Genomic DNA, 15,802 nt, shown 5'->3' on the forward strand with positions numbered 1-15,802 from the left:
AGCAGGAGGAGGAGACGAGTTGGAAGCAGGGGGAGGTCGTCGCAAGGAGCTAGTGGCACAGTCAGACAGCATGCATTGGCACCCGGGGTCAGCCAGACAGCACGCCAATCAACGCATGCTGTTGCCAGTGCCACCACCAGAATGCCGTCATCGCAGAGCTCAGCAGTGTGGCATTTTTTTTATGTATCGGCCTCTGACAACAGCAATGCCATTTGCAACCTGTGCCAAAAGAAACTGAGTCGTGGGAAGACCAACACCCACCTAGGTACAACTGCTTTGCGAAGGCACATGATCTCACATCACAAACGCCTATGGGATCAACACATGAGGACAAGCAGCACACAAACCCAAAGCCGCCATCCTCCTCCTGGTCCAGCATCTTCAGCCACGTCAACCACTGCTGTGCTCCTTGCCCCCTCTCAACCATCCACCACTCCATCTCTCTTCCGGAGCAGTTCCTGCTCATCTGCCCACAATCAGGTGTCTGTCAAGGACATGTTTGAGCGTAAGAAGCCAATGTCACAAAGTCACCCCCTTTCCGGAGTCTGACAGCTGGCTTGTCTGAACTCTTAGCCCGCCAGCTTTTACCATACAAGCTGGTGGAGTCTGAGGCGTTCCAAAAATTTGTAGCTATTGGGACACCACAGTGGAAGGTACCCGGCCAAAATTTCTTTGCACAAAAGGCAATCCCCAACCTGTACTCAATTGTGCGAAAGGAAGTAATGGCATGTCTGGCACACAGTGTTGGGGCAAGGGTCCATCTGACCACTTATAGCTGGTCTGAAAAGCATGGTCAGGGCAGGTATATCACCTACACTGCGCATTGGGTAAACCTGCTGACGGCTGTCAAGCATGGAATGCCTGGCTCTGCAGAGGAGTTGGTGACACCACCACGACTTGCAGGCAGGCCTGCTGCCACCTCCTCTACTCCTCCTACTCCATCCTCTTCCATAACCTCCTCGGCGGAGTCCTCTTCTGCTGCAGCGTCTTGCTCCACATCAATGGCACCCCCACAGCTCCCCAGGTACTATTCCACATCCCGGATACGGCAGTGTCACGCCGTCTTGGGGTTGACTTGCCTGAAAGCAGAGAGTCACACCACAGCAGCACTCCTGTTCACTCTGATCACACAGGTTGATCAGTGGCTGACTCCGCACCAACTGGAGATCGGCAAAGTGGTTTCTGACAACGGAAGTAATTTGGTGGTGGCATTGAAATTGGGCAAGTTGACACATGTGCCGTGCATGGCACATGTGTGTAATCTGATTGTACAACGCTTTGTGCATAAGTACCCAGGCTTACAGGATGTCCTGAAGCAGGCCAGGAAGGTGTGTGGCCATTTCAGGCATTCCTACACAGCCATGGCGCACTTGTCAGATATCCAGCGGTGAAACAACCTGCCAGTGAGGCGCTTGATTTGCGACAGCCCGACACGTTGGAATTCAACACTCCTAATGTTCGACCGCCTGCTCTAACAAGAAAAAGCCGTTAACGAGTATTTGTATGACCGGGGTGCTAGGACAGCCTCTGGGGAGCTGGGAATTTTTTTGCCACGTTACTGGACGCTCATGCGCAATGCCTGTAGGCTCATGCGTCCTTTTGAGGAGGTGACAAACCTAGTCAGTCGCACCGAAGGCACCATCAGCTACATCATACCATTTGTTTTCTTCCTGGAGCGTGCCCTGCGAAGAGTGCTGGATCAGGCCATAAATGAGCGTGAAGAGGAAGTGTTGTGGTCACAATCATCACCACCAGAAACAGCCTTATCAGCATCGCTTGCTGGACCAGCGGCAACGCTGGAAGAGGATTGTGAGGAAGAGGAGTCAGAGGAGGAATGTGGCTTTGAGGAGGAGGAGGAAGACCAAGCACAACAGGCATCCCAGGGTGCTTGTTGTCACCTATCTGGTACCCGTGGTGTTGTACGTGGCTGGGGGGAAGAAGATACCTTCAGTGAGATCAGTGAGGACGAGGAACGGGACATGAGTAGCTCGGCATCCAACCTTGTGCAAATGGGGTCTTTCATGCTGTCGTGCCTGTTGAGGGACACTCGTATAAAAAAGCTGAAGGAGAACGAACTGTACTGGGTGTTTACGCTACTAGACCCCCGGTATAAGCATAAAGTGCCTGAAATATTACCGAATTCCCGCAAGTCGGAAAGGATGGAGCAGTTCAAAAATAAATTAAAAAGTATGCTTTACACAGCGTATAAGGGTGATGTCACAGCACAACGGGAATCTAACAGGGGAAGAGGTGAAAGTAATACTCCTCCTCCCACGACCACGCCGGCAAGGACAGGACGCTTTACAGACGTGTTGTTGATGGAGGACATGCGGACCTTTTTAACTCCTATGCATCGCCACAGCCCTTCGGGGTCCAGCCTCAGAGAACGACTCAACCGACAGGCAGCAGACTACCTCGCCTTAACTGCAGATGTCGACACTCTGAGGAGCGATGAACCCCTTGACTACTGGGTGTGCAGGCTTGACCTGTGGCCTGAGCTATCACAATTTGCAATAGAACTTCTAGCCTGCCCCGCTTCAAGTGTCCTGTCGGAAAGGACCTTCAGTGCAGCAGGAGGTATTGTCACTGAGAAGCGAAGTCGCCTAGGTCAAAAAAGTCTCGATTACCTCACCTTTATTAAGCTGAATGAGGGATGGATCCCGAAGGGACTGACATTGGGCGATACATTCGAGTAAAAAAGGCCTAATGAGATGAGCTGCCTTGGGCTAAAAATGGTACACACGCTGCTGTATTTTATCTCCGAATGCAGGATGACTTGCGTGACTTATCCGCCACCAACTAGGGTTCAAGCCGCCATGTTTAGGGCACTTTCTGCCAGGGAAACAAACATCAAATTTTCTGGCCGCTGCTACAGCAGCGTCTGCAACAATACCTAATTTTTCAGGCATGTGTACATGCCAAATTTTTCTGGCCTCTGGTTCTGCACTGTGGCTTCAAAAATCAAACAAAAAAAAGGCACATAACAGGGATTAAACTGATAGGAATAGTACTACTTAACACACCACTCCTATCTGGTGGCACATTAGATTGCATGCGCAGTGCCCCAAATTTGAAGTAGGAGGACCGACAAAGCATATTTTTCCATCTCCCGGTTCCTAAAATCCATGCCATATACACGTCCCCTGATAGGGGACGTAACAGGGATTATATTGATAAGAATAGTACTACTTAACACACCACTCATATCTGTTGTCAAAGTAGCTTGCACGCATAGTACCACTAATCAAAAAAAAAATGACAGGCAGAGGCAGGCCACCCCGCAGGGGCCATCGTAGTCGTGGTGCTGTGATTCCCTTTGTCCCTAGAATAATGCCCAGTGTTCAGAGGCCACGTACCCTGAACTCGAAAACTTCAGAGCACATAGTTGACTGGCTAACACAGGACACCCAATCTTCTACAGCTTCCGCTCGGAACCTTGACGCGGTGTCTGTCAAGGTGTCTGTCAAGGACATGTTTGAGCGTAAGAAGCCAATGTCACAAAGTCACCCCATTGCCCGGCATTTGACAGCTGGCTTGTCTGAACTCTTAGCCCGCCAGCTTTTACCATACAAGCTGGTGGAGTCTGAGGTGTTCCAAAAATTTGTAGCTATTGGGACACCGCAGTGGAAGGTACACGGCCAAAATTTCATAAATCAATGCCATATACACGTCCCCTGATAGGGGATGTAACAGGGATTAAACTGATAAGAATAGTACTACTTAACACACCACTCATATCTGGTGGCACAGTAGATTGCACGCGCAGTGCCCCAAATTCAGAGCCTCGGGCCCCGCAACTGCCTCTGGGAACCTTACCATGGGTCTCAGACTGCCCGTCTTGTAATTCTCTGTCTGGGAAATTATCTATCTATCAAATCTATCTATTTATCTATCAAATCTATCAATCTATCTATTGTATCTATCATCAAATGTATCTATTGCATCTATTGATCTATCTATCTAATCTATGTATCTATCTATCTCGTGGCCGGACCAACCAAGCATCTTTTTCCATCTCCCGGTTGCTAAAATCATCTCCGGGTTCCTAAAATCGATAGGGGACGTAACAGGGATTAAACTGACATACCCCCCAACTGTCCCGATTTTCGCGGGACAGTCCCGATTTTAGGGGTCTGTCCCTCTGTCCCGAGTTGCTAGCCATCTGTCCTGATTTTCCCCAGGCATTTAAAAAAAAGCAGCTGGCTTTGCTCTCACAGGGTTAGATACCTGTTATATTCCCTGTGGAAAAGGAATGGTGTGTGGGTTAAGCAGGAGTAAGAAGGCTGTATACACTCTGACCACGGGTAATGGTGACCTCTCTAACCTACCTCTGGTAATGATGATATCTAACCCCTGGTGATAATACTAGCATGCCTTCAGTTTTATACAATGAGCAGTGCTAATACCAGGGTAACGAACAGTGTAACGAACAGTGGCAGCCGCAGACTGCCAGCTAATGTGCTTGCCAACCCCAGGACCCCAAACAATGAATTACAGATACCCATATATGATGTAGTGTGTGTGTCTATCTGTATCCATAACTGTGTGTGTGTATCTGTATGTATAAGTTTATGCTATGTAGTGTGTGTGTGTCTGCATGTATAAATGTAAGCTATGTAGTGTGTGTATGTGTATCTGCATGTATAAGTGTGTATCTGCATGTATTAGTGTATGCTATGTAGTGTGTGTGTGTCTGCATGTATAAGTGTATACTATGTAGTGTCTGTGTATCTGCATGTATAAGTGTATGCTGCATGTATAAGTGTATACTATGTAGTGTGTGTATCTGCATGTATAAGTGTATGCTGCATGTATAAGTGTATGCTATGTAGTGTGTGTGTGTATCTGCATGTATAAGTGTAAGCTATGTAGTGTGTATGTGTCTGCATGTATAAGTGTATACTATGTAGTGTCTGTGTATCTGCATGTATAAGTGTATGCTATGTAGTGTGTGTGTATCTGCATGTGTAAGTGTATGCTATGTAGTGTGTGTATCTGCATGTATAAGTGTATGCTATGTAGTGTGTGTGTATCTGCATGTATAAGTGTATGCTATGTAGTGTGTGTGTGTGTATCTGCATGTGTAAGTGTATGCTATGTAGCGTGCTACTGTGCATTTTTGCTGACTTTAAAGGCCAGAATCTAGAATATTAATGGGGAATGCAGAGAGTAGTTTTAAAGAATGTATTAATAAATGTGCAATTAAGATAAAAATATCTTTGCAAAGGCTAATTAAATACAGCGCTCACATAGCCATACCAGTGGTTTGAGCTTGTGTTTGATTTGCTGCCTAAGTGTATTAAAATATATGACTTTATTTATTTATATTTATTTATTTTTTTAAGCCCCGCCCACCACATTTCAATTTTTTTGCGGGGGGGGTGTCCCTCTTTTGAATTTTGAAATGTTGGGAGGTATGAACTGATAAGAATAGTACTAGTTAACACACCACTCCTATCTGGTGGCACATTAGATTACACGCGCAGTGCCCCAAATTTAAAGTAGGAGGACCGACCAAGCTATCCCCAACCTGTACTCGATTGTGCAAAAGTAATGGCATATGGGGTCTTTCATGCTGTAGTGCCTGTTGAGGGACCCTCGTATAAAAAGGCTGAAGGAGAACGACCTGTACTGGGTGTCCAAGCATCTTTTTCGATCTCCCGGTTCCTAAAATCATCTCCGGGTTCCTAAAATCGATGCCATATACACGTCCCCTGATAGGGGACATAACAGGGATTAAACTGATAAGAATAGTACTAGTTAACACACCACTCCTATCTGGTGGCACATTAGATTGCACGCGCAGTGCCCCAAATTGGAAGTAGGAGGACCGACCAAGCATCTCATCTCTGTGTGATTCCTGTTCTTGTAGGACAGTTAATGGGTCAGTCATGTTGCACAGCTCCTCAATGTGACAAATCTTCCTGGTTAGCTCGTCGTTCTCTTTTTCCCAGCTGCTGGATCAGATCAGAGATTGTGAGTAAAACCTGCTCCTGCTGCCGGGTGATCTCACTCAGGAGGACTCGCTTCGCTTGGTCTTCCAGCTGTTCCCTGATGTCCCTAATCAGGGCAGTGAGTCTCTCTGTTACACCTGCTGCTTTCTCTTGCACCCCCCTCCTGTGCTTCTGCAGACTCTGGACTCTTTTCTCAGTCTCCTCTCTCTTTGTGGTCAGTTTCTGCAGATCATTTCTCAGTTTCTTTTTCTTCTTCTCAGAAGCCTCATTCAGCAGCTCCACCTGGTGCCCCCTGTGCTCTCCGGCCAGGGAGCAGGACACACAGATACAGGCAGCATCCTCAGTGCAGTAATATAATAGGAGCATCTTGTGGGTGGAGCATTTTCTGTTACCCCAGGAAGTGATTGCACGCGCAGTGACATCAGTGAGGACAAGGAACGGGACATGGCTAGCTTGGTATCCAACCTTGTGCAAATGGGGAGTTTGCGGTTGTGCAAATGGACTGTTTGCGGTTGTTTGTGGTGCGTTAAACGGGGAGTTTGGTCGGTCACTGTGAAGCGGGCGTAACCCTTACACTACCTGAACGATACAACATCATACCTGATGTTTTAAAGCACGTTATTCCAAACAATTTAGAAATTTTAGGTGATTTATGCCCTTTATGGATTAAAAACAGACTCTGCATCAACTATGTAATTTTCCATGGGAGTTTTGCCATGGATCCCCCTCCGGCATGCCACAGTCCAGGTGTTAGTCCCCTTGAAACAACTTTCCCATCACTTTTGTGGCCAGAAAGAGTCCCTGTGGGTTTTAAAATTCGCCTGCCTATTGAAGTCTATGGCGGTTCGCCCGGTTCGCCCGTTCGTGAACTTTTGCGGAAGTTCACGTTCGCTGTTCACGAACGCAAAATTTTAGGTTCGCAACATCACTATTCTATGGTAGACATCTCAACTGCCCATTTTTTAATAGAATTCCAGGAGGGCTGCCCCTGCGAGTGTCGGCGTGGAAAACCACGTCTAGTTTAAGGGATTTTTTTCAATTGGCTCCCTAGAGAAAGAGACAGCAATTGCACAGGAAAGAGAGAGGAAGAGAGAAGGAAAGATGAAGAATGATAAAGAGACAGAGAAAGAGAGAGAGTTTAGGAGAGATTGAGAGAGAGAGAAAGAGAGGGAAAGAGAGAAGGAAAGAGGAAAAAGGATAAAGAGACAGAGAGAGAAAGAGAGTTAGAGAGAGATAGAAAGAAAGAGAGGGAAATAGAAAGAAATTGAAAGAGACCGAAAGAGTAAGAGCAAGAGTGAGAGAGAGAGTGAGTGAGAGAGACAGAGAAAGAGAGAGAGAGAGAAAGAGCAATAGCACAGGAAAGAGAGGGATAGAGAAAGAAGGAAATATGAAGAAGAGACAGAGAGAGTTAGAGAGTTAGAAAGAGAGAGAGAGATAGAGTTAGAAATAAATAAATAAATAAAGAGAGAGAGTTAGAGAGAGAGAGTGAGATAGAAAGAGAGTTAGAGAGATACTCTGTCGGCATTTAATATTGCAATGCTGGCCCCGCAAATTCAGGGAGTGTCAATCAACCTGATGGTACGCGATCGGGCGGATTGCAGATCGCAGCCTCAGAGGAGGCGTATGAGTTAAGGAGCAGCGGTCTTAAGACTGCTGCTTCTTAACTCCTGTTTCCAGTGAGCCTGAGGGCTCGCGCGGAAACAGTTACATTGGGGCCGATACAGGGGTTATTAAATCGGCCCCCTTAGATTGGATTAGAGGTCCTGATTATCAAACCCCGCAGTATGGAGATAAATCTTTGGAGGCTTTTCTGAGCATTATTTTGCAATGCACGTGTCTCTTCTACACACCCAGAACCCTGCATAGTGAGTTAAACAGCTCTTAAGCTAAAACCTTTACAAAAAAATGTTTGAAGGATCTCTCAGTACTAAAGTTATGTCTTAGATAATCTCACTAGCGCAAAGAGCGTTATCTTATCGGGATAGAGACACTCGTTTGCCAGAGCCATTATGGGTGAGGTTGGTACCATTACTGTTCTGTGGGGGGGGGGTGCAATGGTGTGTACTTAGAGTGGTGTATGTTAAAGGGGTAGTCAGGGGCTGGGATCAAGGAGATATAGCAGTAGTAGGAACAGCTGACACAGATATAAAAATAAACACTTTAACCGGAAACCAATGGTTCTTCTCACTCACCAAGTTCTAGGTATTCAATGGAATGTGGGGCAGAATTTACTAAAAAGTCACCAATCTGAACAACGTCTTTAGCATCACTAGTTCCTACGTTATTTCATGTAGCTGATTCACTACAGAACAAACAGATGGAAGAGCTTTAGTGAATACAGTTAGAGGAAGATATAGATGCTTCACAAATCTTTAATTAAAGGAGTCTATCATTTTCAATCCTAAATCTTTATCTAATGTTTATTTCTGGGCCCATTCTTTATCTGTTTATTACTGGTTTCATAAAGGTGTTAAACACATGACTAAATTCTCACTATTGAGCCACAAGATAACTACTCTTGAGCAGGACATAGCCCATGATTAGTGGCTACATACATATGCTGCTTCCAATTGGTTGTGTGCACCCCAGATGCTTCAATGTGTTGCAGATGTATGTGATAAATAAACAAGAGCAATTAAAGTGACATTAAACATTACAACAATTTACTGCAGTCTTCCAACAGATTACCATACTAGCAGGGTCTGAACTATATTAGAGCATATTAATACTTTGCTACAGTTGTTTTTCAATGGTCAAATTTCAACTACTATTTTCTTTATCTGGAGGAGCCTTGTGTCTGGAGATACCAGGGGTTGCCTCTGTCATTGTATCAAATCCTCCATTGTTTGGCATCTGCAGAAATGATAAGATGACAAATTAGGGATATATGTGTCAGGTTTAGCCTTGTGGCAGCTGCCATCTGTTCGGTTTTCAGGTCTGGAAAATAAATTTTCAGACTTAAATTACAGAAAAGGGGGCACATTTAAAATTAAAGGATACTGGAAAGTTGTTTCATTGTGAGTAAATAAAGGGACATGAAACCCACAATTTTTCTTTTATGATTAAGATAAAGCATATCCTTTTAAACAACTTTACAATTCAGTGTTTTGGTATCCTTAGTTAAAGCACATCTGGGAGCCAATAACAAGAGGCATACATGTGCAGACACCAGTCAACAGCTCCTGAGACTACCTAGATATGCTTTTCAACAAAGAAAACCAAGAAAAAGAAACAAATTCAACAATTGAAATAAATTGGAAAGTTGTTTAACCCCTTAAGGACCGTGTATGTTAATGGTCATTAAGCAGTTTTTTGGTTATAATTGCGTGTGTCCCGCCACCAGCGGCGAGACCGCACTATTTCCGGTGGCCAGCTGAAGGGAGGGTATAATAACAAAAAAAATTACTTAATGACCAGCGACATACAGGTTATGTTGTGGTAGATAAGGGGTTAAAATTGTGTATGTTCTGTCTGAATTATGAAAGAAAAAAACCTGGATTTTATGTCTATTTAAAGTGAAGGTAAAGTTTTAAGATTTGGAACACATCAATGCATTATTTAATCTCACCATAATCTAATCGCTAACTTTTTTTATCTATTACTTTTATATTTATCAAGTTATATATATTTATTAATCCCTACCGTTTCTATTGTGACTCCTCCCAACCTCTATTTCCGGCTATGCAGGTCTATGACGTATAAAGCGGTCCCACCCGCTCTATACGTCTCTCAAAAGCGTGTCCACGATGCTCAGTCAACTGCGCCTGTGCAAATCGCGATTGCACTCTCTACTGCGCATGCGCAAATCGGCAACCCATTTATCCAAAGCACATGCGTTAATCTGCTTCTAAACATAGTATTTAATGAATAACTATTTTCATTCAGTACTATGTTATGCAAGACAAGAGAGCAGCTGCATTCTTCATATCGTTTAGCCGATTACGTAGGATAGCGCATGCTCAGAACATCAAGGAGGCGGATGATGTGGAGTGACGGCCGCCTAACGGCCACATTTTCAATTGGGTAATCTGAAAACGTGATCGAGACATTAAAAAAAACAAAGAAACACGGGTTGAATTTGCGGAGCTTCAAAAAGTGATTTATTACGGGTATTACTTTATTTACACTGAAATGTAAAAAAAATTATGAATGAAAGTCATATTGATTTGGGACAAAGAATATTTTTCAAGATCGACAACAATGTAACTTTACCTTCACTTTAAGCATTTTATATTATATTCATTATATTATACATCTATTACTGTTCCTTTATTTTTTATATTAGACGCATCGAGAAGCCTCTGACACAAATATTTTTTATTGTTCCGTGTACAAACCGTCTCTATCGGCCACATCCTGTGTCAGGAGCTGGGTTTGTCACTCTGCAAAGTAACAGGTATCGAAAAATCATCTTTTTTACCACGTCCACTCTATTTCTATGTCCAGAATCTGAATATTGTGTTGTAAGAGCATTATTAACTCTTTCTATTCCAACTACGCTGAAAACGCTTCACATGGGTATGAGTTTAGGAAAGACCAAATTTTATAAATGAAGAAGTTTATTTTTAGTCGGATCTTGCAAATGAAATTGCTATTTGTTGGAATATTAATTTGCACAAACAATAGCGTAATGATTTGTTAGTTAAGCAAATTGCTCAGATATTTAAAGGGGCAATAAACTCAAAATTAAATTCCCTATAAAATCTTTAACTTTAAGTATTAAAATAAATGTTATAATGAATTTTCATTATTTATTTTGCTTTTTTTTTCTCCTGTAAATTAACTTTGAGAGAAAAAAAAAATGTTCCCATTACCCTGTATAGGCTGAATGCATCTTGAAAGATATAGGACTTGCCCCTGCAACATCTTACAGAGTGATTGCTTAGTCAGTTTAGAAGCTAATATATATCTGTCCTCAACTGGCCCCAGCAGATAACATAATCATGCTCACATACCCTACAAACTATAGGATTGATCACAAGCCTTTAGAAAAAAACATAACTAGTGGTTTTCAAAATAAAAACACCTTTAAAGCCTATGGAGATTTTTGTAGATAAATCTTTTTTTTTTCTGAAGGATATAAAAATTGCTTCAATATCCCTTCAAGTGGTTTCTATTCTATAAGATGTTCATAGACAGTTTTATTATTAAAAGACTGTCTGCAATACACTTAAAACAAATCTAACATGAGGCTTCTGAATTAAATACATATCAAAGTGATTTATTACAGACTATTAACATGTAATATTTATTTTGTATAACAAGACACAAATAAATTATGTTAAAAGTTACAATGGGGACAGAAAGGATCTAACAATCTTACAGGCAGTTGTTCATTTTTCTATCTATAAAACTTGTACCTATTTTTATATAACACTTTGATGTTATTAACACTTCAGCATAATGCAGCGCTACATATCACATACTAGACGTGCACAGACAAAAATCTTATATCACAAAAATGTTTTATTTAATTTCCTCTGATATTTGTTAAGGATGTTGTTCAGAATGAATTTCCTATGGCAGCTTAAACTTAAAGGGATAGAAAAGTCAAAAGAAATGAAATGTGTAAAGGTGCATTTGGGTCTATAACAAAAGACCGAAGTACACAAGACAGAATGCCGAAATCCCAAAGTTCTAAATACCGAAACTTAAAAATGCCGACACAACATAATCCCGAATTTTAAAATGCAGAAAAAATAAAATCCCTAACTTGTAAAATACCGAAAACCAAAATACAGAAATCCCAAGGGGCGCCCGGCCGAACCTCTGGCATCCACCCCAAGTGAACCTTGGGTAATGAGATTTACAAGGGGGGCGAGGCAAAATGATAGTGAAGATGGGGAAATCACAGCACAGTGTCATTATCTGCGTTGTTAATCTAACTCAAAAGCCAAATATAAATGTATTAGGGGCAAAGAGAATAGCGATCATCGGTTCAGCAATTACATCTCAGATTGAAGGACCTGTATATTAATGTATCCCTTTTAGTAGTGCTGTGATGCTAAAAGGGGACAAGTGTACAATTGTGCTCCAAAATCATAGGAATATGTGTTTCTGCCATTTTAATGGATTTGAACAGGGACATTATTGGTATAGGGGGCATACGTGTTTGTTGGGTTATTACTGAGCTAAATTTTATTAGTGTAAAAATGATTTTAATTCATTTTTAATCTTAAATAATTCAGCAGGTAGTGTAAGTATCTGTTGATACTGTATCTAAGACCAGCACTGGTGCAGAGCAGGTGGGGGGATTAGCAGAGCTGGTTCGGTGTAAGAAGGTCTGGGGACACGGTTAGGCAGTGCTTGGTACTTTTACAAGGTCCTAGGGTGCTTTAATAGGGACAGCAGGCAAAGCTCATACACCTATGGCAATCCCACAAAATGCAGGACAGCTGGGTACTCGGTACCTTGTTTAAATTGAAATGAACGTAGCCATATTAGTTGTGTCCTTCGTGTTAGCACTAGCTGGCTGACAATGGCAGCTCTCACTCTTTATTGGTGGAGAGAGACGCACCTTTGTAAGTCTGACAAGAAAAAAATAGTTTATTTAAATAAAAAGTAATAATAAATACTGTAATACATTCTAAAATTTCGTTTTTTTAGGTTAAACAAAGAAAATAATGACTACACTGTTAATTTAATTTCCATAAAAGCATAATTTATTTCATATCAGATTATCTATCTATTTCTAAGCATTTTAATACAGAAAAAGGGCATATTCTGATATGAAATGCAATATTTTCAGGATCTAATAATATTACTGTGTGATAAAGATTCTTTCATTACCATGGGGGACTTGGTTTGTGAAAAGTATATATATTTTTTTATAAATATGAAGTATGAACACAATAGTACAATTCTATAATATTTGGAGGGTCATAAAACTGATTTTTGTTGTATATAAAGAGTGTATTTTGCTGATATATATGTATGTATATATGTATATATATATATATATATATATATACATACAGTATATATATATATATTCAGTTAAGCTGGGAAATAAAATACTTTTTATGCTTTCTAAATGGACAGTAAAGTCAAAAAAGTCAAACATAAAAAAACGTTCATGATTCAGATAGCGCATGCAAAGCATAAACACCTTTTTAATCTATTTATTTTATCTAATTTGCTGTACTCTCTTGATATCTGTTGTTGAAAAGCATGCCTAGGTAGGTTTAGGAGCAGGAATGCACTACTGGGAGCTAGCTGTCATTGGCGCACCCAATGTGTTCAACTAGTTCCCAGTAGTAGTAATTACAGGTCCTTCAACAAAGGATACCAACTGAATAAAGCAAATTTGATCATAGAAGTAAATCGGAAAGTTGTTTAAAATTGTTTGCTCTGTCTGAATCACAAAAGAAAAACATTGGTTTCATGTCCCTTTAAGCTGAGTAGATTCCTGCCTCAATAAAGCTGCAGGGAGTGTCCTTTTCAGCCAATGAGCAATCTGTGCACAAGGATGAGTTATGCACAAGCTTCTAGTTTAAAAGGCTTTAACGTAACCTTAACGTATTTTTTTTATGCACAAAACACACCTCCTAATATTTTGCAGAGACTTACTGGGGCAGGGAGATGAGAAGCCTTGTGGGTAGTGACGGTGGGCAGAGCCGGGGTAGGAGGGGGGAGCAAACAAATGTCCCAACAATTTAGCAAGATCCAGAATGGGAATCTTGAAAAAAACATTCAAATGTTTGATCTGTGATTTTACATTTGTGTGATCCAAATAAACACTTCATAAAATTCAAAGCACAAAGCAAATAACGGGTTAATTTCCGAACGCTAAATTCTAATTGTCAATCAAGACTGCGGTAAATTTCTCAATTTGTTTAATGTTAAAGGGACATGAAATCCAATGATTCAGATGGAACACACACTTCTAAATCTTTCCAATTTACTTATATTATCAAATTGACTTTGTTCTCATGTAGCCTTTGTTGAAGAGCATACCTAGGTAGGAAGGGCACGTGTCTGAAGAACTATATGGCAACGGTTTTGCAAGAATGCTTTTGAGCAGTAGATGACAGAAGTGTTTGCACAATGTATAACATAGTTAAATCATTCTTGCAAAACTGCAGCCTTATAGTGATCCAGACACATGCACTCTTCTAAGCCTGCCTACCTGCTAACAACAAAGGATACAAAGAGAACAAAGTACATTTGATAATAGAAGTTAAATGGAAACTTATTTTAAATGGTACCATCTATGTGAATCTTGCTCTATGTCCTTTTAAAAATATTGTACAAGAATATTGTGAAAGGTTTGGAATAGTTCATGTTTTGTGTTTTTAATTCATTTTTAACCTTTCTTTTTCCTTCATTTTTTTCTTCCAGGACAAAATCAATTTACCCATAAAGCCATGCTGCTTCTTATTGTTCAGCTCGTTTTGCACCCTATATCCTCCTGTTCTGGGGATCCCAACCTTACATACGCCTGCCAAACTGGCCATGGTGCACAATGCAAGCAGCTCCCTTTTGTGCCAGGTCATACCCTTGTGGGTCAGGGTTTTAACATTGTGACCATGAAACCAACCAAGCTTTTGCTCATAGATGTACAAAGTTATTCTGGACCAGATGAGAAATGCACACTGTGCCACAACCCTCACATGAATAATGCATTACAGAAACTGCCCATGAGCGTTGTGCAATGGAGACCTAAGACCCAATGTACAAGGAAAGTATCCAGTAAGGTCTCACGCTCAGCTCTTTCATTGATTGAGGAATCTTCTGCTATGCTTAATAAAGAATGGTCAGCGAGTCTTGATCTCACAGTTAAACAGGTCAACGCCAAGGTTGTGCTTGCAGGGTCACAGTCTGAGTTAACAAAGTTTACAGAGTCCAAGTCCAGCACAGACAGATACAGTTTCAGCAGCCTGCAGCTGACATGTTCGTATTACAGGTATTTAAACACATAACACATCACTGTATGGCACATATATTGTTTGTACATTTCTTTATCCATTTACAGAAAGATGAAAATCAACCTAAGAATTACGCTAAATATGTAATATACAGTATACATTTGTGTGTGTACAGGTGTCAGCTTCATAAAGGTGAAGCAGGAGAGACTATAAATAAGGTGAAATAAGCGTTCAACCAACGAATGAACAAACTCATAAAAGCCTGTTCTGTGGCTAGTGACCAGGAGTAGTTACCAGGAGTAGTGACCAGGAGTAGTGGCCAGCAGTAGTGACCAGGAGTAGTGACCAGGAGTAGTTACCAGGAGTAGTGGCCAGGAGTAGTGACCAGGAGTAGTGACCAGGAGTAGTTACCAGGAGTAGTGGCCAGGAGTAGTGACCAGGAGTAGTTACCAGGAGTAGTTACCAGGAGTAGTGACCAGGAGTAGTGACCAGGAGTAGTGACCAGGAGTAGTTACCAGGAGTAGTGGCCAGGAGTAGTGACCAGGAGTAGTTACCAGGAGTAGTTACCAGGAGTAGTGACCAGGAGTAGTGACCAGGAGTAGTTACCAGGAGTAGTTACCAGGAGTAGTGGCCAGGAGTAGTGACCAGGAGTAGTGGCCAGGAGTAGTGGCCAGGAGTAGTGACCAGGAGTAGTTACCAGGAGTAGTTACCAGGAGTAGTGGCCAGGTGTAGTGACCAGGAGTAGTGACCAGGAGTAGTGACCAGGAGTAGTGAACAGGAGCAGTGGACCTGGAGTAGTTTCTTTTTGCCATAATGTTCCTCTTACAGGATCTTCCTGTAGTATATAAGACTGGTGCCGCCTAAAACATTAAAGAGACACTGAACCCAAATTTTTTCTTTTGTGATTCAGATAGAGCATGCAATTTTAAACAACTTTCTTATTTACTCCTATTATCAATTTTTCTTTGTTTTCTTGCTTTC

At 41.8% G+C, this 15,802-nt stretch overlaps 1 protein-coding gene across 1 annotated transcript in view; it reads left to right on the forward strand.

The window, feature by feature from the left end:
• The window catches only part of LOC128641616 (perforin-1-like), a 41,345-nt gene that overhangs the window by 5,891 nt on the left and 19,652 nt on the right, over nt 1–15,802 (forward strand). Inside the window, exon 2 of the mRNA XM_053694154.1 lies at nt 14,295–14,859. Within this exon, the coding sequence (XP_053550129.1) occupies nt 14,295–14,859 (565 nt within the window). The remainder of the gene's footprint in view (nt 1–14,294; nt 14,860–15,802) is intronic.

This window comes from Bombina bombina, chromosome 11 (genome assembly GCF_027579735.1).
Source record: "Bombina bombina isolate aBomBom1 chromosome 11, aBomBom1.pri, whole genome shotgun sequence".
Lineage (NCBI taxonomy): Eukaryota > Metazoa > Chordata > Amphibia > Anura > Bombinatoridae > Bombina > Bombina bombina.